This window comes from Labrus mixtus, chromosome 13 (genome assembly GCF_963584025.1).
Source record: "Labrus mixtus chromosome 13, fLabMix1.1, whole genome shotgun sequence".
NCBI classification, from domain to species: domain Eukaryota; kingdom Metazoa; phylum Chordata; class Actinopteri; order Labriformes; family Labridae; genus Labrus; species Labrus mixtus.
Genome location: NC_083624.1, coordinates 12595338 through 12621692, shown reverse-complemented (window position 1 = coordinate 12621692; position 26355 = coordinate 12595338). Strand labels below are relative to the sequence as shown.

Below are 26355 nucleotides of genomic sequence, written 5' to 3'. Positions count from 1 at the left end.
CTCTAAGTAGCAACCAACCTTTGTGCTTAGCCTGTGATGTTACTTAAGGATAAAGGGTCACAATATCAAACTATATATTTGTTGTTTTGGACTTAAGTAGCTATTTTTCTTACTGTCTGAAAAGACATTAAAAAATATGAGACAACATATTTAATAAGTATGATACGAGATCATTTAAGAAGAATTTTGTACTTGTTCTTAAAGTAGTAAGATTAAGATTTGAGTTTTCTGATAGTGGGCTATTTTGGATTTTATGATAAAACTTTGAGGTAGCTTTACTTCTCTTGCTAAATAACATTAGAAATACAAATGTAATACAGATGTAAGAGAATAGATGAGATTGGGAACTAGTGAACTTTTGAAGTAACATTACTGTTAATCCGACTGTGTTGTCCTTATTAATGCACGGCCTGCTCCGACCTCCAACTCAGCGGCTAGGAAGTGTGGACAACAGGAACGCAAGGAATACAAAGAAGAAATCCTTCCTGCATATTATCCCATATCATTTTTTGTAAAGTGTCTAGAGATAAGACTTGTTATGAATTGGTGCTATACAAATAATGATTGCTTGATTAATGAGCACAAAGTAACGAAGGAGTTCATCATGAATAGTGCTGATGACAGCTTACCTCCAAAAAAAACACACATACAACTTCTCTCTTACCAAAGACACTGCTTTGCTGTTGTTGTTTTTATTATTCATCACATTAAAGCCCATTCCATCATCATGATCTTTCTTTATTGTCTTACAAATATTAAGTTATCCACAAAAATAAAATAACTTAGATTATAACCATATTAAAACATGAACATACATACATACATAACATTTATGACATGTCAAAATGCATATTGCTGATAGCTCCCAGAGTATTTTCCTGGACACTGTTCCTTATGTGCAAACTACTTATCAGAACCAAAAAGAACTTGTTACACCAGAAACATAATTCTAGATTTATTTCCCCCGACTTTCAACACAGAAACACATTTGCTTAGAATAAATTACACTATCTGATAAGGAGCCTCACTCATACAAGTTTCTTGAGATCAAATTTGACCCTTCAAAATGTGCATAGGCAGAAATCAATCTTAGTTTTGTTATTTAAATACTTTAAACTTGACATCAGAATATCCCTATTTGCACATGTTGAAAGAGTGTGAAGACGTGTGTCGATATATCACAAGAAGCTTACAGTGCTGCACACAGTACATTGCATCACAAAATACTTTGATTGATAACAGCTTAGGATGTTTATAGGGTGAGAAACTGAAGCCTGTTCACGAGCACTCAGCTTCCTGTGGCACTTTTAATTGTATCAATGTCATTTGTGCAGCATTAATCCATTTTATTTACAATGCTGTTCAGATAATGGCGACGATGAAATGTACTCGTTAACTAATGGGGTACTGTGCATTGTACTTTGACAGTCCTCTTACATCACATATCACAGACAACACAGGTTGACAAGATAACGATGCATCTGCACAAGCACAAACACTTGGTTTTAAACAGCAATACAATACTATACTATTGTAATGACGGAAATGGTTTCTGTTTTTAAGGGTCTGATGTGGAACTCCCAGGAAGCAGCACTAGCAGTCAGACTTTTGGATCAGTCTTTTGATTGACTTCAGCTTCAGTCTCTCAGTGTGAAGCTATATCCTTTCCAGTTGCTGACATCTATTTGAAAACATTTTGCCTGTAACGCAACATTCAAACTTAAATATTCCTGTCTGCCTTAGGACTTGATTTTGGACCCCACAATGCATATTTTACATTTTATTCAAAGTGTGTGATATATTTCCTTTGAGTTATCAATCTTAGAAGAGTTGCACATTATGCAGATGACATAGTATTATCATCTGATGCATCTGCGTTGAGTTTTAGTTTTGCCGGACAGTGCCTTTATGTTTATTTTCTTTATGTTTTACATTTTTACTATGAGCATGAACTCCAATTAAAACAAGCACTGCATCCTTACAATCTCAAGATTTGCTCTACTCTGTCTAGTCCTGTGCTTTATGAATCTGGTGAATGGAGAGGTCAATTTTTGCATTGCATGTAGTAGACAATGGTTATGGCTAGGGTTAAGTACTGTGTAACATGACTGTGTGTATGCCGTAAGACAGACAACATCATATAGTGGAAGGAGGGACTATTGTTAAATGTACGATTCGGTTGGGAAAACAATTGTTTTTTTCCCATTTCTGTAAGTTTCATGAGAGGCATCAGTCTTTTCAGTTTATATATTACTATAAGTATGAAGCAATATTATTTTCTTTCTGCATGCAATCTACTCCTTACTCTTGACTTCCTCTTAGCTCACCTGAAGGTCATGCAACGGTATGTCGCGCTGCATGTGTTTTCCAAATAACAGAAGTTTGCTTTCTTCAGAGCCAAGATTTCCTACTAGAAGTTCCCAGACATCCATCTGATAGAACTATGTTCCTTTTTCCAAGAGGAGGGCAGTAAACATCCATGCTCTTACTTATGGCAGCTTTAGACATATGCCGCATGTGCATACACATTACGACCATGCACTTCCATCTTTCTGCTGGCTCAACTGCTTCACACTCCTGGAATACAGCAGTCCACCGCAAAAAAAAGGTATGGGGCACATGGATTACAGTCATATTCCCCTTTCAAATTAAAAGTTTATTTAAAAACGTCTTTTTTCTGGATCGTGTATTGTCTTTTTAGTGTGTGTTTCTTCATTTACAGACGCTGACCCACTCTGTTATCCTGCACTCTTCGCACACCACATAGCAGCACCAGTGAAACTTGCAGTTGCAGCGTTCGCTCCGTGTCTGCTGCAGGATGTTGTGGCCTCTCCCGCAGCACAGGCTCTCACAGTTGTCCATGCCTTGGCTGGTCTTGTTGCAGATCCGGCCCTGTGTGCCTGCTGAGTCCGACCCCAGGTCCCGCTCGCAGAAATCTGGTGACTTTTCGAAATAGACCAGTTCGTTGATGCTTGGCCGCCGTCGGTGCGAATGATGGTGGTGACTGTGGTGGTTGTTTTGATTATGGTGATGATGGTGATGGTGGTGGTTGTGATGGTTGTGGTGGTTGTTGTTGTTGTGTGAGTGGTCGAGCTGTCCGGTGTTTCGGTTGTGGGCTTTGATAAGCGTGGCAATGTGGAAGCGCTCTTTGAGGATTGAGCCCACCACCCGGAACTCTGGGGTGACCTGCCAACAGGTCTTCAGCTGGCAGCTCCCGGACGTCCCGTGGCACTTGCATTTCCTTCTCATGTGGTCCAGCACCACCTGCAGAAAAGACAGATTGGAGTCAGACAAAAAAGAGAGAGAGGGGGATGTAGTGAGGAAGTGAGAGGAGGGAAGGAAATAAGAAAATGAAAAGGATTAATGACTTTGTCAATTACAAGTTACTTTTCCACTTCATGCAACATTATACTGGTCTTACTTTTTGTTCTTCTAACCTTTGGATATTTCACTGCATAGTGAATGACACATAATGCCCTGAAGGTACACTCGGCTTGCATTTTAAAAGCCAGGTGGTCTGACTTGGAGCCTGTTGTCAAACAAACTGATATCAAATAACACGCATGTATGCAGGCATTACCCAAACATCGGCTAGTTTCATTATTCATCTCATGCTATCAGGTAATTACTTCAAGCAAGACCCTCAAGCACATTAGGCATCAGAGCATTAGATTATTTATAAATTTGACTTTTATGGTTTAAAGCTGGCTAGAGGAATCAAATGGAAATTAATAGCCAAAAATGGCATGACTGAATGAAAGTCACTTCCTAAAAAGTGAACAATCATGTAACTAGGCCCAGATGCAGCAAAATAAAAAAAAATCCTATTCAGGGCGTCCTGATATATTTTTTTATTGGAATGTAAAATAAAGAACAATGACTCATAAGATTTTCATAAGCACATGACCAACGCTGTAAGACAAAAAGTAAGGGGTTTCAACAGCACACATCCACATACAAACAAACATATCGATGTATAAAACTTCTAAAATATTCCCAGTCCATCCAAGTAACATGTTCTTGTACACTTCTTGTATCCATGCGTGTAAATAAAGTGTATTTGAGTGTGCGTGTGTGCATGTGTTTATCAGTCATCACCTGCCCTAAACTTTGGGATCCAATTACCAACAGGAACACCAGGCCACCCAGAGTACTGACAGATTCTGCTGCTGTTGCAACCCCTATCAACACACACATACACACACATGCTGGGCACTTGCACAGTGAAACAGATTCCACACATGTGCTATCAATAATGCTAATCTCCACACACACCCACTCACACAGTGTCGCCCACACCAAATGAAGGATAAATTGCGAGTGTTTAGCCATTTTAGGGACAGGAGTTCATTCAAACATTATTTGTGTTGGTTAGTGTGCATGTGTAAAAAGTGCTCTATATGCTAATGCATGTGTGTATATTTTGGTACTGCATGTAGGTTTTAATTAGGTGTGTGTGTGTGTGTGTGTATGGCAGAAGTGATGCTGTGGTCTCTTCTTATTTTAATTCAGAAGAGGAAACTCTTCCAAGGAGAGCATCACATACTTTCCCATGCATTATTTACCCGGGATCTCGTTCATTAAAAAAACAGCAGAGGGAACAGAAGGATAGAGGGGAAAAAATAGACACAAGAGGGATCTCTCATGTACCCTTTGGGTATGACAATCCAGTTCTTAACTTTTCCAAAGTCAATGTCGATTTGCATTAATGACAAATGGAATCCTTCACTTTTGCTGTTCTTTTGCTTCAGGCCATTTAAAAAAAAAAAAAAGGACCAAGAAAAAAGTTATTCAATGCCTCTGAGGGTTTAGGTTCGCGTGCTCTCAGGCTCTACTTCATGCTGTGCAGTGGGGTTTCACAACTGAGCAAACCATGCCGAGAAAAGAAGGAGAAAAAAAAAAAACATGTTTCCTTGTTCTGGGGCATGAATGAGCAGAGGGGTGGACGAGGGAATGAAATAGAGATAAACTGAGCCACTTGACTCATCTGTAAGGAATGAATAAGTGAAAAGGGCAGCGAAAGAAAACACTTGTGTTTGCCAGAGTTAATAGGGATCAGTCGCAGTCTAAAAAAAACTAATGTTAAAAAAAAAATCAGGTTCCTATTGCAAAACCTTAGCAAGGATGATGACGAATCAATTCTCGTTCAGATTCGTTTTGAAGAGATGAGCTAGAAGACTTAAAAGTAAACTACAATATAATAGTTGAAAAAGCTCTTGCACTGACTTCAAAATGCAGCATTTGGTTCTGTTTTTACATAGGGGCAGCTGCAACCCCAGAATCACAAATGTGCTGGCCTAAAACACACAGCAGAGTCTGTAATCATAAAACTCTCAAACCCACTTAAACCTTAAAGACACAAACTGACCCAGGAGTCATGACTGCATCCACATTGCTACTGTTTGAAGATTCATTCCCAGCAGGATAGAGGTTTCAAAGGATGGTAAAACTCCAAAAGCAGCTGTAAAGTGTTTTTGTTTTTGTAATGACATTAGCTCAAGTAATTGTGTTGTGTGCGCTGTGTTGTCTGTGAGTGTGTGTGTATGTGTATGGGGGATCATGAAGTACAGTAACATGCATCTTCTTTTTTCTGTGTATGTATCAAAGTACAACATTGTCTACAGTGGTGTATTCTCCACATGAAAAGGCCGTAGTAGTACTAAATCTCTGCTAATGAAGAGTTAAAAGTAGGTGTCTAAGTTTTGTGCTTTTCAAAATCCCAAACACAAGTGCAAAAGTTATAAGTAGCAGATTCGACAGCTTATTTTCTGCTCGAACATATGATTAAATTGTTAGTGTGGCTGGCTAACTAGCTTAAATACCTACAGCAGTAACAGAGGGTCACTTTCAAGTCCAAGCAGTGACTACTTTTCTTACTGTCTTTTTGAAGCCACATATCATGTTTGAAAAAAAAAACACTTTAAAATACATGTATATTTTTATACCCTCCCTTCCTCTCCCCCTCCCTTTCGTATAGACCATATTCCTAGATGCTAATCAATCTTAGAAGTCCAGTCAAATAATACCCTTGTCATACTTGTGACTCAAATCACTGCCGTTGCACTCATGTATCATGTATGGAACAATCAAGTAGGGCTGCTCAATTATGGCAAAAAATTATAATCACGATTAGTTTGATTGCTATAGAGATTCCAATTGTTAAACACAATCACTCTTTGACTTAACAACATCTAAATCAAACATTAGCTCTAAACACTTGACCATTCTGAAAAACAAATAAAACATCTAAAAATGATAAATTAACTATATTTTTTGAGGTAGTGGTGATGGACTCTAGTGGCAAAAATGTTACAACACTTTAAAATATTTTCCACATATGAAAAGAAACCTACCGACAAAATGAGCACAACACTGCATGCTGCACAATAATCGCTCAAACTCGTTTCTCTGGTTGCCATGATTGTTGGAAGACAAAAATCGTAATTGAAATTGAATCTCCATTAATTGCCCAGCCCTACAGTCAAGTGGACATTCAAAATCATGCACAAGATTCTCATGGAGCCAGCAGATTAGCCAAGATAGCTACTGCCAATAATGCAAGAGACTGTCAACAGTTCAGCTTCAATTATCCAGTAAAAATGACAAGTTGGAATTAGAGAGCTGTTGTTTCAAATGAGTTTCCAAACGTGGAGTGGTTTGGACATTTTAGCAGACACGTCAATGGACTAACAAGACAATGTTGGGCTTAGCAAATATGTTTTGGCTGTAAAGTGTCTGTGGTAATGCTTTAAATAACTTTAATTGGATAATGTTGCATCCAAAAGATTTGTTGTTTTCAAGTCACAGCCAAATGGGTCAACAACTGGCTGCAACTCAGCTATGGTTCAACCTGCCAGCAAATGAGGAGACCCGAAACAGCCCTCTAGATTTAAAGAGCCATACAGCCTATTCCAAATGAACATCTGCCAATTCAACATCAGAAGACCAACACCTGGGTGAGAGTAGATTTATCCACTTAGCACATAAAACATGTTGCACAGGGTTTGCAGGCTTTTCAGACTCTTTTAACCGCAACAAAGGAATTATAACTCCAGGTGAGGGGGGGGGGGGGGGGGGGGGGGGGGGGATATGTTCAATATTCTTTTAACTTGAGGTTGAAAGGCAAACAGCTACATCCAAATCCTTAACAGGAAAAGGGGAAGCTGTCTAAGCTTGCCAAATAGGAAGTGGTCTGTCAGTAGGACATGAATGATAGAATGCACTGATCCATCTGACAAAGGAGCGAGGCGCAACACTAGCAGAGAACATCTTGTCCAAGAGGAGGGAAAGAAATAAACTTTATGTTAGAAGATACAACTCAGAAATTGTTTTAAGCCTTTACTGATATGACCTTTCAATAAACCTCAAATTAATAACTTCGCCTGTGTTTTTTTTTATCTAGACCACTGTAAGATCCTGTCTGGTAAATTGCTGATCAGATAAAAGGTGGGGACTATCTGATTTCTTCCTGTTCCTCCTATCTGTACCTGGGGCTACAGCAGCATGTAACAAAGACAAGAGAGGCAGACAACAGATCAACTGCTCTGTGTCTGTCTCTTTGTGTGTGTTTACCCAACTTGACTACTTAAAATAGGAAGAAAACGGATCCCTCAAGGCTGGTGGAGGAGGTACAGCCTGGCGCAGCAGAAGGGGGGAGAGTACTGTAAATGTGGAGGTGAGAGGAGGTGAGAGAAAAGGACGATGACAGAATGGAGAGATGATCCGTAGATCATATCTTTGCTGCTCCTCCACCTCTTTGTGGAAAGCATTTTTTGTGTCTCTGAGCGTGTGTGGGTGTTATTATGATAGACGTGTCCATCATCCTGACACTGTACTCATGCTTAGTCATCATGTCTTGCTTTTATTAGCCTTATAGATTAGATTGGAATCAGACGCTCTGTCTTAGCTGTCATCAGCTGTGATTATCTTGGCAATGTGGACAGGGAAATACACCAATATTGTACATGTTGCACAACTTTGGTGAGGTTGCCTCACACAAGCTAAAAAAAGCTTGCTTGGAGAGAACACTTTGCATAACTCACTTAATGTTAGTGCATATTCATGTGTGCAGAGACTCCTGAAGTAGTGGGCTGAAGTCTGGATTTGAGGAGAGTAAAATAGGTTAGCATGTTAAACGAGGAAAAGAGAGGATGCTTTATAAATGAAGCATGCAATGATTCATTAGATGTCCCAGTCCGTTCTCCAAGACTGCAAGAACTTGCAATGCAAGTTAGTCATGATCTGAAGTTATGTCTGCTGAGAATATGCCATGGGGTAACAACCTGAATCCTGCTTATACATAAATACACATATATGCCATATTAATTGGATTACAATGCTCTTACAAACAGCGAGATGTAACTGCTTTAAAGTCAATGGCGTACCACAGTTAGAAAGAAACATCTGGCACGTTTTAATTGGCTTAAAGAGTGAGACAGAGGCGCCTATAAAATAACCCCAGACTGAGATCAAATACAACATGTTGGTGGCAGATTAGGACTGCAGGCTACATTATACAGTAGACCAGGAAAAAAGCATACTGGAGCAGAGCAGACAACTGTTTTATGAAGAGGAGTGTAACAAGTAAACTTAAGATCACAGCCGGCGTCTGGCCTGGTTACCACTGTGTGATGATGTATTCAATACGGTTAGCAGAAAATAGGTTACAATTCCAACGAGAACTCGACAAATGTAGTTACATTTGAACAGCTTATTAGAGGTGGAAAAAACACAGACATACCCATGTAGTCACAAATTATAAAGATAATGATCTAAAAATAAGGTGTGAATCTAATGCAGCAGTTATTCACTCACCGCATGTGAGTGCATGTTGCAGTGACCCACGTCTTCAGAATGCCGAAGGTAAAGGGTTGCCACACTCCTGTTAGCCATAATGTTACGCATGATTCTGTCATCCTCACCAAATTTCATGATATCATGAGTCAGTAATGACTCAGTCGTAATGAAGGAGTTGGTGATGACTGACAGCAGAGCTTTTTTTAGAGGGGGAAAGAACTATGACAATACAGTACATAGGAATCCCACAATAGAAGTGTTGTGAATTGTAATATCATGTTTGTGTGGGTCAAACATCATCTTTCACTAATATCTTTGAATGTGTTAAGATAGAGGACATCATTTGAAGCCTAATACAATTTAAAAATACATTGTTTCATGTTTTTATTTTAATTCACATTAGTAATCAACACTTGGTTCTGTTAAACTGTAGACGTTGCTAGGTGGAGACACAGCCACTAAAAAGGCTTTACTGCTTGTTTAGAGCAGCTGTATCTGTGCAGGTATCATTTGTGCTTTTCCCTCTTCCCTTTAATGGGACGCATTGAATTAATTCATTGGCCAGTCCCCTGTGTCATCACCATTAGACGCTTTTGGGAAAATCCTAATCTAATGTCAATGTGTCCTGCAAGCGACCCTTGTCTCTGATAAACAGCAGACTACTCTGCATGCTGCCTAATGTTTGTCAGTTCAAAGAAAACCTGCTAAAGGACCTTTAAAGCCGAGCAGAAATCCGAGGCAATATCAAAGCACACAAACAAATCCCACAGCAGCACATTAAGCCCAGACATGACTTTAAACAAATCAAACGCCTCGCTTCAAAAGAACAGTTAAGGGCAGCAGACAAATACACGCGCACACGTGCAAACACAATGACATGCAATTACTGAGCGCATGCATTTCTACAGTGTACAGTGAGAGAACTACATAAGCAGGAGTGTTTGTGTGTATGTAGTATTTACTCACTGTTAAATGTCCACAGCTCTCATTTAGAGACTCTAATAAAATGTTATTACCAGCATAAGCACTTCCACCTGCTGCGGCTTTTACTATGAAACCCTCACCTCTGTATATTTATGTGTATGTGAAAGCGCTTGAGTTAAGGAGAAAAGTTGTGTGGTTATGACTCAATGTGTGTGTGTGTGTGTGTGTGTGTGTGTGTGTGTGTGTGTGTGTGTGTGTGTGTGTGTGTGTACATGCCCGTGCAGTGTGTTGGTGTGTTGGTGTGTGTACAGTTTGTGGTGGGTCAGATCAAATGCTCTGCCCCTGCACTGTCAGGACTCTGGAATGCCCGGCACACCACTGATGATATGAAATGGCCTCTGAAGAGCACAGGACTAACCCCCCCATTAATGCTGCTATTTTTGATCAAACACACTTTGCTTTTCGTGTGGGTTCTTCTGAGTCAAAGAATTAACTTGAATGGGCTCTCCAGAGAGTTCATCATCACCGCTCAAGGGTTAAATTGGGCATGGAGGGATCTTAGAAGTTCCACTTCTGCTAGTTTTGATCAAGGGAGAGAAGTGCTGTTCTAGATTCAGTGCTCTTATGAAGCAACGCTGTGCCTTTACATACACAAAGAAGTCTTCAATTGTCTAGTAACACAAGCTTTGCGAGCATTAGAAGCTTTACTGCATGGGTTTTTTGTTTATGTCACAATTCTTTCAGATGACAGTTTCAGGGACCATTAATCTTTTACAACAAACTGTTTTGCCATTTTCTTTTCAACAAAGCACAACATAAAGTACATTACAATTACATCAGAAAGTGAAGACACAAGTGAATCAACCTGTTTGTAGAGCACGCTGGAGTTCTTGTGCAAGACGTCCAGATTAACTACAAAAGAAGACTCATCACCTTAAACCAAATAAGCTTCTTGAGGGTTTAAAAGTATTTAGTCGCCATGTGTTTGCTCATGAGGGCAAACACAAAACAAATGTCAAATGTATGAAAGCAGTCACCAAGTAGGTGAAGAGCTATATAAAAGCTGGCACCGTCCCGGGGCTTTTACGGCATATAGTTATTAATAAACCAGTCCATCATGAGTAAAGGTACTGGCTGGAAAAGATTCAACTTCCTCCTCAATTTCTGTCCTTATGCCACAGTAGACTGACATTTCTTGACATATCTATATGAAAATACAGTGGCAGCTCATGGCAGTATTTAAACTTGAAGAGCTACAAATGTCCAAATCTCTTATTTGTCTTTACATTACCAATTACTTTTGTTGCTGTGGCTCAGGAAAAAGTATTACAATAAAGATTAAAATTGTTTTGCAGTACTAGACAGCATATTGGCTGCATAACATCTCTAAGCGAGGTCAAAAGAAGTTGAAAAGTATTGTTTCATTCCTTAAAAATGGGGGGGGGGATCTCACCTTTCTACCCTGAAGTCATGCTCTGATGGTAAATTGTAATTAGCAGAAGACGCTTGCCAGTACTACGGCAAACTGTTGCAAAGCCGACACTGTCACCACCTACCTAATGAACAGACAGGATTCAACAGAGCCTCTGCAAGGCAGTAAGCTCTGCAGCATGAACACAGGAAAGCGTGCCAAGCATTTGTTTTGAGGTGTGCTTTTCAAACGATTGAGAGGAACGCTCAGAAGAAAAAAAAAAAAAAAACTTGGCCAAGAAATTGACTGCAGCGGCGCAGTGTTTCCATTTCATGAGCTGCAACTTTAAACATGTAGACAGCCAATTAAACGGGCATTATTAGCTACTGAACAGTAGTGTGTTTTGGATCATTGCAAAAACAACATGGAGGGCTGAACTTTTCATTCGCACATTAAGACTAATGTCTGTAGAATTATGATGAACTGATTTGTATCTTTCTAAATTGGCTGAATTACAAGTTTTAATCGATTCAAAGGTTTTCAAATAATGAACTTAGACTTATTAAGAATTTGGGGTTTTCAAATGTACGTAAGTGTTGGACAAGCTTGCATTTAACATATGCAATGTGTGAGTGATATGTGGGTATCCTATGTAAATTAACCCCCCATGTGCTTTCGTTTCTCGTGCCTCCTTCATGTACAGTATTAGTTCTGTAATCAGCCCCGCTGGAGAGAAGTTTGTGCAGGCAAAGTAGCAGAGGGGAAAGAGGGGAGGGAAGGAAGGGCGAATCTCTTTCTACTTTCCGCCTCGGCGTTTGAAGTCTAAAATCTTTTGCAGGGTTTTAAACATCTGTTTCCAAACTGCCAGCAGCCACTAATTAGGGCTAAAAACAAGACGGGACGCCGTGAGAACCCTGGGGTGGGCATGAGGCGACATGCACACCCCGCTAAAAAACCACCGCATTCCTCTGCTTAAAGACTACTTCTCTGTGAGGAGTGGGGGTGGCAGAGGCGGTGTGCAGGTCGGTGGGAGGAAAGAGATACGGGAAGGGTAGGCATTATTTTGAGGCCCCACCTGTCAATGTTTTTTGTTTGATTCTAGGGGCCATGTGTGTGTTTGTGTGTGTGTGTTCATCAGTGTGTGTGTTCAACTCAAGGTCTTAGAGGGGTTTTGTTGCGGTTTTTTATACTATTTGAAGTCATCAAGGCGCGTGGTATTTTACAGTACAACAGCTATGCAATGACTCACTCTACCTTCTGTCTCGCTCTCTGCCTGTTTCCCTCTTCTTTTTTTCTTTCTTTCACTCCATCCATTGATAGCGTCTGTACCATTGTCAACCACATCCCTCTGAGCAAGTCCATATAAACAATGGTATGTTATTGTGCAGATAGCTCAAAAAGTCCCTTAATCTTGATACCCAGATAAATGATGATGCTAAAGATTGCAGCTATCAGATTCATCAGTCCTGACTGATGGCAACAGCAATCATCTCCAATAACAGCTCTAATATCTTAAATGATGATGGCTATGAGTCAAAGTTTCTCTTGTTTGATGGATGATGAAGTCTGCTTGGCTTGAACTCTGCAGCCTGCCACACTGAAAACATTTTCTTTATGAAACCTGAGAGACACTATTGATCCTTTCTTCAGTATAACCTTCTGAAAAGATCAAACTGTCTATTTAATTAAATCCCAGAAGTGCCATTTTGAGTTCTTGAGTTGAGTTTTTGAGTTGATTACAGCTACTGCAGGGAGTCCAGCTGTTGTTCAGTCCAGATGACGCGCTTGAGTTTGTGCTTTTCTCAGAGTTTGACGTTTTTTTTTATATATAAACTTCTGGGTTAAAGATGTCCCCAAGTGCCTTACAAAGCAAACCAGACCATCAGTGTGAGGATTTTTTTCAATACAACAATTTTTAATGAATGCCTGTCACTGCTAAAACTGGACATGATTCCAACAAAGCAAATAGTGTGCATATAGACCATAAGAGTCAATTTTCTGCCTTGATAACAAAACTTCATCTACAAAATGACCAACACCAACCAGGACATGTTAGCTGAGGGCAAAACATAATGTACAAGTTGAGAAGCTTTTACCTTCACTATTAATCTGACAAAGTCACAAATAACTCTTCCCTGAAGAAAAAAATGACAGGATTATAATTTGTCTCCCACGGGTTACATTTGATCTTTTTCATGTTGAGCCAAATCGAGAGATTTTAGTTACAAAGCTTCAGATCATCACAGAAGATAACAAAGATTTAACAATAATCTAAATCCAGACCTTCACTGTATTCACAAGAGATGAGGTTTCAGCGTCTCTCCTGACGGCATTTTAACAGCATATACTGTAATGAAACAAAACAAGAAAGGACTCAAACAGGTTGAAACCTCGGATGCTTTAGATGTGCTATAATGACCTCTAGGGCTTCAACATTTTGGCTGCATGTGGCCTCAGGAGGTACAGTAGACAGAGTAAAAACAACTTGCATGACGCCAAGGTGTGACCCTGCCTATTGACCAAGTCTCAAGACCTCACTTTACATCCAAACAAAAAGCGGAGGACCCAATAGATTTCTCTCCCTTGTATTAAACAGTCATTGCTACACATGTCATATCAGCCCCCCACCCAAAGTGTACTCCCAAATCCACATCACTGATTGGAATATATGTCATCAGTTCTACATCTATGACTTCTTCTACCATTACAGCTACTGCAGGGAGTCCAGCTGTTGTTCAGTCCAGATGACGCGCTCCACATTTGTGTTTTGACTGCATAATCAAGGAAACCAGAAGTAAACTGATGGAAAGATACAGGCCCAAATTACTCAAGAGGAAACGGGGAACAATGAGCAATTTACAGCCGCTTCTTGTCTCTGTTCCACCACAGAGCTGGATATCGTTAAGGCTTATCACTGTCATTTACATCTCTCTCTCCCACTGCCCCAGGCAGCAAACTTTGAAGGAACGAGAAGTCAAAAGAAATTAGAAATAATACCAAGATTTGACTTGAGAAAACAACACAAGTTATTTTACTTAATTTGAAGAGGATTGGGAAGGTCGATTAGTAATATCACTCTGAAATATTTTGTTTGGCACTTTCACAGTCAAAAATATCCCAATATACAACTGTAACAATCATCATTGATGCTGCTTATCACTACTTACAATGTCCTTAAAAATATGAGAACCTTCTCGATAAACAGAAGAAGTCAACTTATACTGTAACTGGAAAGGTAAACATGAGTACAGAAAAAGCCTCTTGGTACTGAATTCAGTTCCTCTACTCGGACATCAAGACTGATCTGACATATCAATAAATGACAGAACACAGTGAGCAAATGACCATCGTCCTAACAACACAATGGGTACAAACTTTCCGGATCTGTCTAAGAGATATTGACTGATCTGTAAGTTCTTCAAGTCCTGAGAGCTGGGGAAGTTACTGAAGTTTCCCCGAAGAAACAACAAGACAATGCAAAGCCAAAACAATACAAGATGTAACACAAGTAACAGGCTGACGGAAAATGGATCAAGCTATCTACCTACCACACCTGTGGATCTGTAAGCTCTACAGGGCTTACCATAAATCTGACAAAATCACAAATATAACCATCAAAAGAATAATTTGCACCAGAGATATTTTTTTTCCTTCTTTATCAACAATCTAAAACATCACTCATAACTTGGGATCATTATCAGGTTGTACTGAAAATCAAAGTCAAGTAAAGTTGAAAGCTACTCCAGACATCTGTATCTATTACTGTTTCCTGCAGGTTGTTTATTAAGGTAACCACAATGCAAAAAGGTGAATCATAATGGGAATTCCCTCTGTGGTGGCAGGAACAAATACACATTGTTCCTCTCTGTGGTTTGTACTGAGATAGATTACATTGTGAAGGTTTTCTCTCAACAGTAAAATACACAAGATGAAATTGAGCATGGAACATTGATTGTTTGGTGATTTGAAACTGTATTTTCCAGATTAAGCTTAAATAAGAATACTAATAAAGAAATAAAAATGGACTTTTCTAATATTTATTCTTTTTTTTTGTTTGTTTTGAGTCAAAAAATCACTTATGACAGAAAAGCCTAGCAACAAAACTATGTTAGACAGTGACTGTATTTAATAAAGCTGCTGACCCCTCGGATGACCACATATCAATTTTCCTCCTTTTACATGAAAACCAGAATTAAATACAAAACAAAACAACTTTTTATCATGTGTCTTTACGACACTAAAATACTTTTTTAAGTACTTCCTCTTGAGAAAGAATTATCCTCTTTGCCCTGCAACAAAAATGAAATGTTTCCAATTGGACCTCTGCAGTAACTCATCTGTGTTCACACAGAATATATAATAACAATAAGCTTCCAAATTCTGATTTGAAACAAATTGTAGCAGAACTCTTGTTAGATAAAAACAGTAATGTAATGACTCCATAAACAACTGACTCCCTGTGTTTGTGTAAAGGCTTCAGAAGAAGGCTCAGTGGTATGAAGAGAGCTTGGAGTTAGCTCTTATATCATAAAACTTCTTTGATGACTGTTTTGTGTCCATCGTCCAAGAAACAAACAGAAAAACAAATCCTAATATAACAAAATATGAACTGCAGAGAAACCATTACTAAAGGTGCAGCTTAAGCAACACATACACAGATGAACACACGCACAGACGTTTGCAGCAAAAATAAACGGTGTTACACCGTTGACCTCACCACTACAACCAGATTGGGTTTTGCACTGCAGCATTATTATTGGCCCAGCAGCACTTGACCCACCCAACCCTCCACCTGTTTTTATGGTGTCAAATGTTTTTCTTTTCTAAATTATATTAACGATAGTGAAACATTTTTATTCACAGCATGAGTCACTTAGTGTATTTTGAGTCAGCTTAATCAAAGTCGGCCTTTAAATGCACTTCTTGATATGTGTTAAAAACAATTGCAATAAGAGGGTATAGTTTTTTCCCCAACTACAGTTTGTATTCCAACTCCAAGTTGATGACTACATCAGTTATTTTTCATACAAACCCACATGACACCTAACAACTGAAACGTGGTAGACTTAAAGAGCCCATATTATGCCCTTTTTGGGGTTTGTATATTTAATCTATGTACCTACTTTTGTACGTTCACAATAGATAAAGTCCGAAAAAAGTATCTGTTTTCATGTACTGCTCCTCCTTGCTCCCTCTCCACTCTGAGTCCGTCAGCTACACTCTGCTGAGCCCCCACTGTTAGACCCCACGTGGGCCAAGTCTGCTCTGATTGGTCTGCCGATCCGCTCTGTTGTTATTGGTCAGTTGCTCAGCACGCGTCTCGGAAATTTCAACATGAGCTGCTGGGCTTGCCACAACGAGCCAATGGACTTAGATCAGTGATCTCACACTGACACTGACGTCGGACTGACAAATTTTTATCGAGGTGGACTAGAACCGAGCGTTACATGCAGCTAATGCTACAGCTAACAGGAGGACGTAGGAGAAGCTGCGTTTCCGCAGATCTTGAATTTTTGCACATAGATGTGCCTAAACATGCACAGGACACTTGGAAAACACACTAAAGGGCATATAAAACCAGAAAAAGCAGAATATGGGACCTTTAACTTGATGAGTAAAAGTTGGAGATAGAGTTTCTCTTAAATTTGGGGGGAAAGCCAAAAATGGAAGGCGGATTTTTTAGTTTTCCAAAAATGGAATCAAAGCCATTAGACACAGAAGCTGGAGTAGAAACAAACACATTGAAGAACATTAGTATGACAAATTTGGGCCCTTTGAATGTGTCTGATTTGAAAGGATCAACTGAAAAGAAAACCAAAAAGGAAGATTGCAATGGAAAAATATAAAAACAAAGTCACAAACTAGGAGGAACACAAACACAGGCATTCAAATATCCACAACCTCCCACTTTGGATCCGCACTCACCTGTCTCCCAACTCTGTTATTATGTAGCCTCATACGGGCGTGGATGTCCTTGTAGGTTTCACGGGCATCCAAGAAGTCCCTCGAGAACTTCTCACCGAATTCCACATCCGGGCTGCAGCCCCCCCACTCCCAGGAGTCTTGGGGTCCCGGCAGTTCAGCCGGGAAGTGTTCCATGACGCCGTGTACCATCCCCTTCCCTCTGTGGATGGCCTCCAGCTGCAGACGGTGCAGTTTAATGCGAAAGGCCTCCTCGTCCCCACGTCGCTTCTCATCGCAGCTGCACGCTTTCAGTTTGCCCATGGAGCAGGCGTTGGCCACCGCGTGCACCACGCCCGCTGCTGCGATGGCATATGCAAAGGCGCTCTCTCTGAAACCTGTTGGAATACAGTACATGATAATTGGGTAATTTATGTGATATGGAGAAGAAGAATGTTTTAAAAAAGGCAATTACCTAGAGGAAGATGGCATCTGAACTCTTTAAAGTGTCACTGTACTGTATATCACCCGCTTACCCCAAAATGACAGAAAGTATCATAAACCTGGATTGTGTCAACGTTCTGCAAGTGCCAATTTTCTTAAAGAAGCATCTGTAGGGTGTAAAATGCATATAAAATGCACATGTTTTCTATAACCTGGAGGCAGAACATATACAGTGTTGTGAACCTGTCAGGTAAAATGAGATAACCATGTACATAGAGGATGGAGAATTACATTAAGATCACAATCAATACTAAGATTATTAGGACAAATGTAGTCCTCAGCATTGTTCTTGTATACAGCTTTAGTACATGTATTAAATCTTAGGACATCTTTAGTTGCTGTATTTTCTACTCTATACAGAAACAGATTGAGCAATAAACACATTCACTTCCAGTAAAGTAATGTTGTAAAACTTATATATACATATATAAATGTATATATACATCTTGGATATTTGGATAATGATTATATAGCTAAAGCCAAGTTTCTAAAGAGTTTTAAACAAAGGCATCTTTTCAATCTAACTGTGGGCAAAATGTGTACAACACTTTGAGAGTTTGGACTTCTTCAGACACAGCCATGCTGTAGTTAAGTAAAGTTTTGACTATTTTGATTAAGCCACACATAAGAATTTATTCACACCTTTTTTTTTTATAAACACACATGCTGAGACTCATATCACCTAAGGAAACATCTGGGACAATAGCAATTAAGTGTTCCAAACACTTGCGTATTTCGTCAGTGGGCCAGCTGAACATGAACAGACTCCCACCACTCCCATCACACAGAGAACTCACAGAGGACTCACACTCTACACAAGCCGAGTCTCCCTCAGCCCCTTATGCTCATGAAACAAGAGATTGTCAAGTTTTTTGTCTTGCAATGAAAGTTTAGAACCCAAATATGTGTTACTGTAAGTGCATTTTTTTGTTTTGCTTAAACAGGCTAATTAAGTCTTGATTGCCTAGTAATCACTTGAAAATGGCCCAGGCAGACTTCTGCATGTAGAGGAGGTGGTTAAATGACTGTGTGCATGTAATCTCTCTATACCATGTGTGACTGCTTTTCAGCTAAACACATCCCTTTCTCCTCGACAGCAAATCTCACTAGAGTGCAGCACATGTAATGAGTAAAACTCTACCGCAACCGATCTGTAATTCTGCAGACTAATGTTATAGTCGTCTTTTCCTATGTATACACACACACGTAAACACACAAACACTTTCACTCTATCCGTGCAAATATATATTGGTGCACAAAATTCCATGTCTAATTGTGGAATCCGTGAATATTGACAGATAGAGAGTGTGACAACAGCACTTGCACTCGTAGCCTGTACAACATTTGTTGTGAGATCTCTGTGAGCGATAGTGCCCTCAGGGTCTATAAAAGTAGCCCCACTGGCAGTCACATACTGTTGTAGAAAACCTGAAGTTTATAATGGAAACTTGTAAAGAAAACATGAAAAGAAACCACTTAGGAGTTTATAGGACACAGCTTTAAGGGGAAATGTTTCAGGCTGCTCGTTGGGAGTCAAATAAAAATGCTATTAACTTGAACTGCCCCTTTTAGCACTGTTTGATGTTGCTTTTCTCATTCATATGTTTAGGTAAACTTGATGTTATTTAGTTTTTAGGAAGATATGTTGTAAAGTTTGACACATTTGCTGCCATGCTGAACCTCTGTGCTAACATGTAGTTGAATCTGTAGTTGAACCATGCAACTGTGCTGCACGTTTTCAAATAATAGTTAGTCACCCTATAATCACTGTCACACAACTATATCTACCTACAATTATAAGAGCACCTCCATGATAAAGGTATTCGCCAACGATGTTACTCTAGGCTAGAAGTTTATGGTTGCAATATGCAATTTTAAACAGAGCTAGCATGTCAGGGAAGCAGTGAAGTTCTAACCTTGTTCTGCCAAAGAGGTAAACTAGACTCAGAAATACTTTATTTATCCCCTGGGGGAAATTCATGAAAATGCATCGCAACGTCACCTGGAAACATTAACTCTAACAGGTCTTAGCAGTAATATCAAAATTCACAACATAATTAGACATAAGTCTCCTTGACATAATTCATGTTGAGTTCTTTATACTATAGACCCAAATAGCTGATTGGTGCGCGTCACGCGGAGGAACACATATGTGGTGTGCCAAAGTATGTCCTAAAACAAAGTGGCATGCAAGCAGAAAAATAAAGTATACCTAAAATAAATCATAGATTTACCCAGGCGTTGATATTTAGCTTGGTTATTCTTGAAATTAGCTAAATAACATGTAGCAAACGACCCCGTCTTCATAGCCGTATAGCCTGTTAGGCATCTCCTGTGGCTAATACACTTACTTTTGAAGAGTACCTCATGCAAGCCCACTGCAGAAATGCTGAACTATCCCTTTAAACTGCCAGCAAGACAGCCCCTTGTATAGGTTAGTCAAGCAGAGTCAGCTTAAAGTCGGCATGGAAGCTGCACAAACTATAAACTTGACACAGACATCTGAGGTGTACAACTTGGTGCAACCAACAGATTTATGGCAAAGGCATATCTGCATCGGGTCCTTAATTTGTCCACCTGTTGAATGTCCACATTTGAGATCTCTAGGTCCCCACTAACTCTTTGGCTGCTTTGTGTTCCACTATACACAACATCTATTCACTTGTTTGGTCTGGTAATTTTTGTCTTGTGCTGGGGAAGTAGTGCTCACTGCGTTTATCACAGTGTCTTTATTTACTGAAAAGAGCTTCATGCTGCATTTGGAAACAGCCCAAGTGAGACTCAATCAAAACAGTAAAGCTGTATATCAATATCTGTATGGCACATAAAATTTAACAATGAGCCCTTGGCTCTATGGGGAGACTATAAAACTCATCATAGAGCTACTGTAAGGGGAAACTGCAGAGTCAGATAATTCTCAGTTGGTTTGTCACTGGTAACATCTCTTGTAGGGAAAAATGCAAGTAGTCATTTGTTCCAAAAGAAGGACACATAATCAATATGCCATACCAAAAAAAAAAAAAACAGAACCACCTTGTCCCACACAAGCATGGGGCATCGAAAGAGATGGCACTTAGGCCCACTTAGGACATCTTTATACATAGAAAGCCCGTTTTAGCTCTTTCCCTTCTCTGAGCTGAGCTCCGCACATAGGCCCCCGGAAGACTGGGTACAAATCAATCTAAGAAATAATTCACCGGCTGTGGCACGCCCCGCTGAACTGATGGCAGAGGAAGTGACAAAATGAATTAAAGATTGAAAGGAAACTGTCACTTTGTGTTACAGAAACCAACTAAACAGGTTTATGCTTTTGCCTCTGAGAGTTGGGAAAGTGCTGAGAGCAAATTCACAAGTACTCGCTGTGGCAAGGGAAGTAAAAGCATTAGGAGAAGCCCAGCGAGGGAGGACACAGTGACGGAGAAAGAGAAGAAAAGAGGGAGAGATTCTCCTATTTCTGTCTATTCATGTCTTGCCTGATGTCCTCTTTAGCCCAGTTTTTAATGCAAGCTGAGCACGGGCCCATTAGATTTATCAGAATCCATCAGCAGAGAGATAACGTGGCCGAGCAAGACAGGCTGCAAGCCGCATCTAATGTAGTAAATAAAAACTAAAAACAAACATTTGGTTTCTGTTAATAATATTATGAAGAGTTCAGTCTAGACTTGCTCTGCATGAGAAGAGCCCTCAGGTAACTTCTGATATGATTTGTGTAAACAGAACGGACTTGACTTGACTAGATGTAGAGCCCCTGATACAAGCTCAAAAAAGAAAATCCAAAGATTAGAGAAAGTCTGTCAGATTATTGAACAGGAGTTTTTAATGCCAAATAAGTCATTCATCTGAACCAGTTTTTCTCCATCGGTTTTGTGTCACTATGTAAATGTTGCTTCAAAGCCTTTCAAACACATACTGTACATAAACTTCTTGTTATGAAATGTGAAGCAATTGTACCGGTTTGGTAAATATGAGTCAATTGTGTGAGACTAGATTACTTTTATTACATCAAGTGTGGAAGCACTGCCCTTTTTTCAGTAGCTGCACGTGATAATAGCCCCAGCACGTTAACTTGTGTCAATTTCTTTTTTTCAGCAAGCGGAACATATCAGCGTTTAACAGATGAATCACTGAGTTAAAGAGGTTGTTTATATCAGTGGTTTGGAGTTTCTGCACCCGGGGCAAACCAGGGATGCCAGACAACCAGCAACCGCCTCTACTAATAAAGACAAACAGCCTTTCAATGAGTCAGTGAGGAGTGAAAGTAAGACCAGAGGTGTGTAAGCAAATACTGTAATTAATAGTTTTTTTTTTAAGGTGACACAAAAGAGATAGGAGATAAGGACCCAAATGAGTTTTACAAGAACTTATATTTCATTATTGGATTCTACGAAGATAAGATGAAGCTCAAAGAATGGCATCAGTTGTCGTTCCGATAATAAAAAATAATCTTACACATTTAATCAGTGTGTTTTATGATGGTACGAAATTCCCTTTCCAGTTTACCGCCAGTGGTTAAAGGTTACTGAGTAGTTTCTACACTGTGTGCTTCCACACATGTCAGTGCCCATTGGTCAGGCCAACAAACCTGACCAGCCCACCTTTGCATGCAAAGTAGATAATCATGCTGAAATAGATATATGTGGATGTATTTGATTGGTTGTCTTTACCTTTTTGAATTCTTACACACTTTGTGCACCTATGCACTAATAATCATTCATTTAAATTGATATATTTAGGAGAAAGATGTCGCCAAGCCATTGCACTACAGCGCGATACATACATTTGATTTTCAAGAAGTATAATCGGAACCCTTTGCCCAACATCCCAACATGCCAATGTCATTTGAGTTAAATCAGTTTGCTTACAATTAGGACCTTTATTCATCTGCATCGTCAAAAATGTTTATAGAGTTCTACTTACAATTTATACTGACAGGAAACTCAGGTTAAGACATTGCATTTTGCGCTGCTCTTGCATCCAGGCACTCTGGCTACTCATGAATGGATTCCTGTTTCAGTTATTAACCCGGGATGACTCCATTTAAAGGCTTGCTAACGAAGAAAGATCTTCTTTCAACCTTTTGTGGCTGGCTTGCAAAGAGCCTAGCACTACAAAGCGTCAGAGGAAACTGATCTGCATGAGTCTTGGTAATCTTGAGGTGACTAACCGCTTTTGAAGCGACCTGCTCTATTGTCAGGCTATTGAGAAGCTACAGTAAGGAGGCTAGGCAGTGCATAGAGTCTGCTAGTCACTATCATCTAAACATTTGGAGGACTTCATTCACATCAGACGAGAGCTGTATCCAAGGGATGAAATTATCCCTTTAGATAATCTTTTGACTGTGTTTGGAGAAGAAAATCATACCAATGCTTGTTCAGGATGTTTAGGTATCTTTGTGCTAACTAATCTTACTAAGCTTTTCCTTTCAAGGTATTCTATCAAAGTGTGCTTGAGGATGAAACCACAGCGTGTTTGAAGACAAAACTTTTGAACTGATCAGAAGATATCCTAACCCTCACTTCCGAAAGGTGTTTAGTCATTTTCCCATTTTTGAAGTTAACGTTTAGCAGCATTTGCTAAATTTGCATTTGCAAAAGATGCAGCACAGTTACAAAAAAGTAGATGCGACATGGCTCGTTGTGCACCAACATGGCTTCTTTCTGACCATAAGACTGACCTCTTTTGAAGACTATGCTGTCGTAGGGTATTTTGTTCCTGGTCTCCAGGCTGGAACAGTTCCAGCGGTGCCCTCTGAACTGGTGCTGGCACTCGTGGATGGCGATCTGGATTCCCTGGATTGCTGAAGCTGTCACATCCGGGTTACGCATGCACACCTCCAGCTGGCGGCGCGTCAAACCCGGCAGAGTGAGACACACTGTGTTGGCATTCAGGATGGGGTCGATGTTGGGGAGCTTCAGGCCCAAGATCTCGTTGGAGTCTACCCTGCATGGAGCACACAGGTCGGGTTATTGAGGAGACAAACCTACAAGTCAGACATTTTTCTCCCTCTTCTTACACATACTGCCACATCTTCAAACACTGTGCAAAAGCCACTATTCATTTTTTGAATATACTGAGTGTTGTTTGCTTTTGTCTTTTATCCTTTTGTCTTAAATCTTTAATTATTTTATTTACATTTTCATTTTTTTATCTCTTCTTTTGATGCTGGTCTGTTTGTGAAATACAAAATGTTGTTGCATTCAGAGACAATAAAGTATCTTATCTTGTCTTTTGACCTTTATGCTTCTGTTAAAACATTGTGTTTTGTTAAGTTGGATGTCAGACCAACTTCTTGAGATCCACATGGTCTGACTCGATGATCCAAACTCATGGTAGTACTGTAGATGAGATATTTTGGCAATTTGGTGGCTAGGGGTAGGAGCAGTCTCATTTTCTTTTCTTTGTGTTTTGATTCTAAAATGTCTTACCGAAAGCAAATGTTTACTCCCACAGAGTAAAAGACGACAGTCCGTTGGGTGATTCTAAAGGAATGTGGGTTCTTTAAATATATCTATCGATACTTGCGACATTGTGTTCCTGCACTGAGTTTTAATAGGCTAAAGACTAGTTTTGTTTGATCTTCCCTTTGATGGTGACTAGATAATAGTTGTACAGTAAAACAGGTGAGTTGCAGTGGGGGTTGGAGCAACAGCTTCCACTTTGTTGGCACGGTTCCAACACATTTAGTAACAGTTTTGCAGAAAAATCCCCTCAGGGAATCCGAGTCAGCGACTCTTTTGCTGTAAGGTGTGTCGCTGAACTCAACTGTCTGCTGCTTCTGTTGCAGATCAATGTTGTGAACGACCGTAATTCAGCTGACAGCCGTCATAGCTCTTTTTTTTTTTATTCTTCACAGAGAAACAGTAACAGCAGTAACAAGGAAAACACAGGTCTGCGCTGATGACGGTCTGAGAGGAAGCTTCTCTTTTCAATATCATTACAACTCAAACACAGGTCGTCTCAGTGTGACTGAAACGCACATGCCAGGAGAATGCATGGCTGTGGGCACACACACCTCTGTATGCACACATGCTGAAGCACACACTGACAAGCACACACAAATACCAGGTGTAGGAAGGAGTGTACAGTAACACACACACACACACACACACACACACACACACACACACACACACACACACACAGACTCATACAGCTGCAGAAACTTTATCAACATGCGTAGCTTCTTGAAAGTTCCTCTTCTGCAAGCCTCTTTATTAAATCAAAGAAACACATCCTGAAGTTCACACACAAGCACCTCCTGCTCTCTTCAGGAAAGCAGACAGTAGCTTTTCACCTTAGTAACCACCAAAATAAAACATGGCATGACAATAATGACTGTCATGGCTGTGCTCTACTTTCCAGGTGGCATTAGCCTACATGTGTGCTTCTGTAATTTCCAGGACGGCTTCTGTTGCTACCTGTTGTGTTTCCTGCTTTTAGAGTAAACCTGTTCCAACGACTGTCTTTCCAAAGGGTAACTTTCTGCTGATTGGCAACATTGTTTTGGAAAAGGCAGTGCATGGAGAGCAGATAACTGGAAAAACACTGTAAACAAGTATTTAAAAAGAAATCTTTTATTCTTAATGTGTAATTGTTCAGTTGTATATTTTAGCTTTCAGGACAAGTTAAGAAGAGTGTGAGTTATATAACTGTATTTGCATGAAAGAAAGCTGTCTTTAATGTTGTAAAAGTAGGTACAGTAACTTATCTGTATTGCTTATGATGATTAAAATTAAATACAATGAAAGGTTTTTTAGAAATTTACGCAAAGGATGTTTCCCCTTTTAAACTAACAAAGCTGAACTTTACTTTAAATTCTGTCATTTTTTATGTTATTCAACTCACCTTTTATCCGAGAGACAGATAACCACCAAGACGCATGTTATCCTGAAGACTGAATGTTCCATTTTGAGCGTTAAATTGACGGTGGGGGTGGTGGGGGGGGGATGAATTGAAAATATAAAGATGAAGATAAAAGTCCAATATTCCGCCTCAAAGTTTGGGAAGGACAAAAGAGAAGAGCAGGGTCAGGTCAGGTCCGGCTTAACGTTGGCTCGTGACTTGACAGCTCCGAGAATCTCGAGTCCAGATGTGGCAGCCAGCAGCGGGATACTCATTCAGAAAAAAAAAAAAAAAAAAAAAAAAAAAAAGTTTCATCAGCCCCTCAACTTAGTGAATGGAGGCGGTTGCTACAAGTTGGAGGAAAAGTCAGTGTTTGCTCTGTCAAACACATCCGTACACATCCCGGTATCTCCGCCAAGGTCTTTGTATTGATAGAACATCCGTGAGAGAAGCTGAAGCACCATAAGGCTCTAAATGAAGTCCGCCTGCCTGTGATGTTTCAGTGCGCACCGATAGTCCTCTAAACTAGTGCACTTAGCGCTTCGCCAGCCCACTTTTTTTTTTGCGTCACCCAGGGAGTATGGGGAGCGCCGAGGGAGGTCAAGTGGCTCGTTAAAGCAGGATAGAGATCCTTTTAGATAAGGGGAGCAGCAACACTTAGCCTGCGCCCTCCATAAGGGAGGACATTTGTGTTCACTGTACAGATGCTGAGGATGAGGAGGATGAGCTCGACTTTAAGTTGCCGAACTTCAGATGATTGTCGCTTTAGTAGCCTATTTATGTCAGCGACAAGAAGAAGGTGATGGTGAAGACGATCATGGGAAAGAGAGGACAGAGGATGGGAAAAAAAACACTTTTTTTTATTGTAACGTATAAGGTAGAAAGTAAAGGGCTATGGGACTGTAATCTGTTTTATCTATCAAACTTCATCTCAGCATTTACACTCTTTCTTCCTTCAAAAACAAAAAAGAGCAGAA

General features: G+C 39.9%; 1 protein-coding gene across 1 annotated transcript in view; it reads right to left on the bottom strand.

Annotated features, from left to right (window-relative positions):
- Positions 1–25854, bottom strand: part of wnt10a (wingless-type MMTV integration site family, member 10a) — a 200087-nt gene extending 174233 nt beyond the window's left edge. Inside the window, exons 1-4 of the mRNA XM_061053771.1 lie at positions 25382–25854; positions 23211–23476; positions 17057–17430; positions 2959–3264 (exon numbers count right to left, since the gene is read on the bottom strand). Of these exons, the coding sequence (XP_060909754.1) occupies positions 2959–3264; positions 17057–17430; positions 23211–23476; positions 25382–25443 (1008 nt within the window). The 5' untranslated portion in view covers positions 25444–25854. The remainder of the gene's footprint in view (positions 1–2958; positions 3265–17056; positions 17431–23210; positions 23477–25381) is intronic.
- Between the last annotated feature and the right edge of the window lie 501 nt (positions 25855–26355).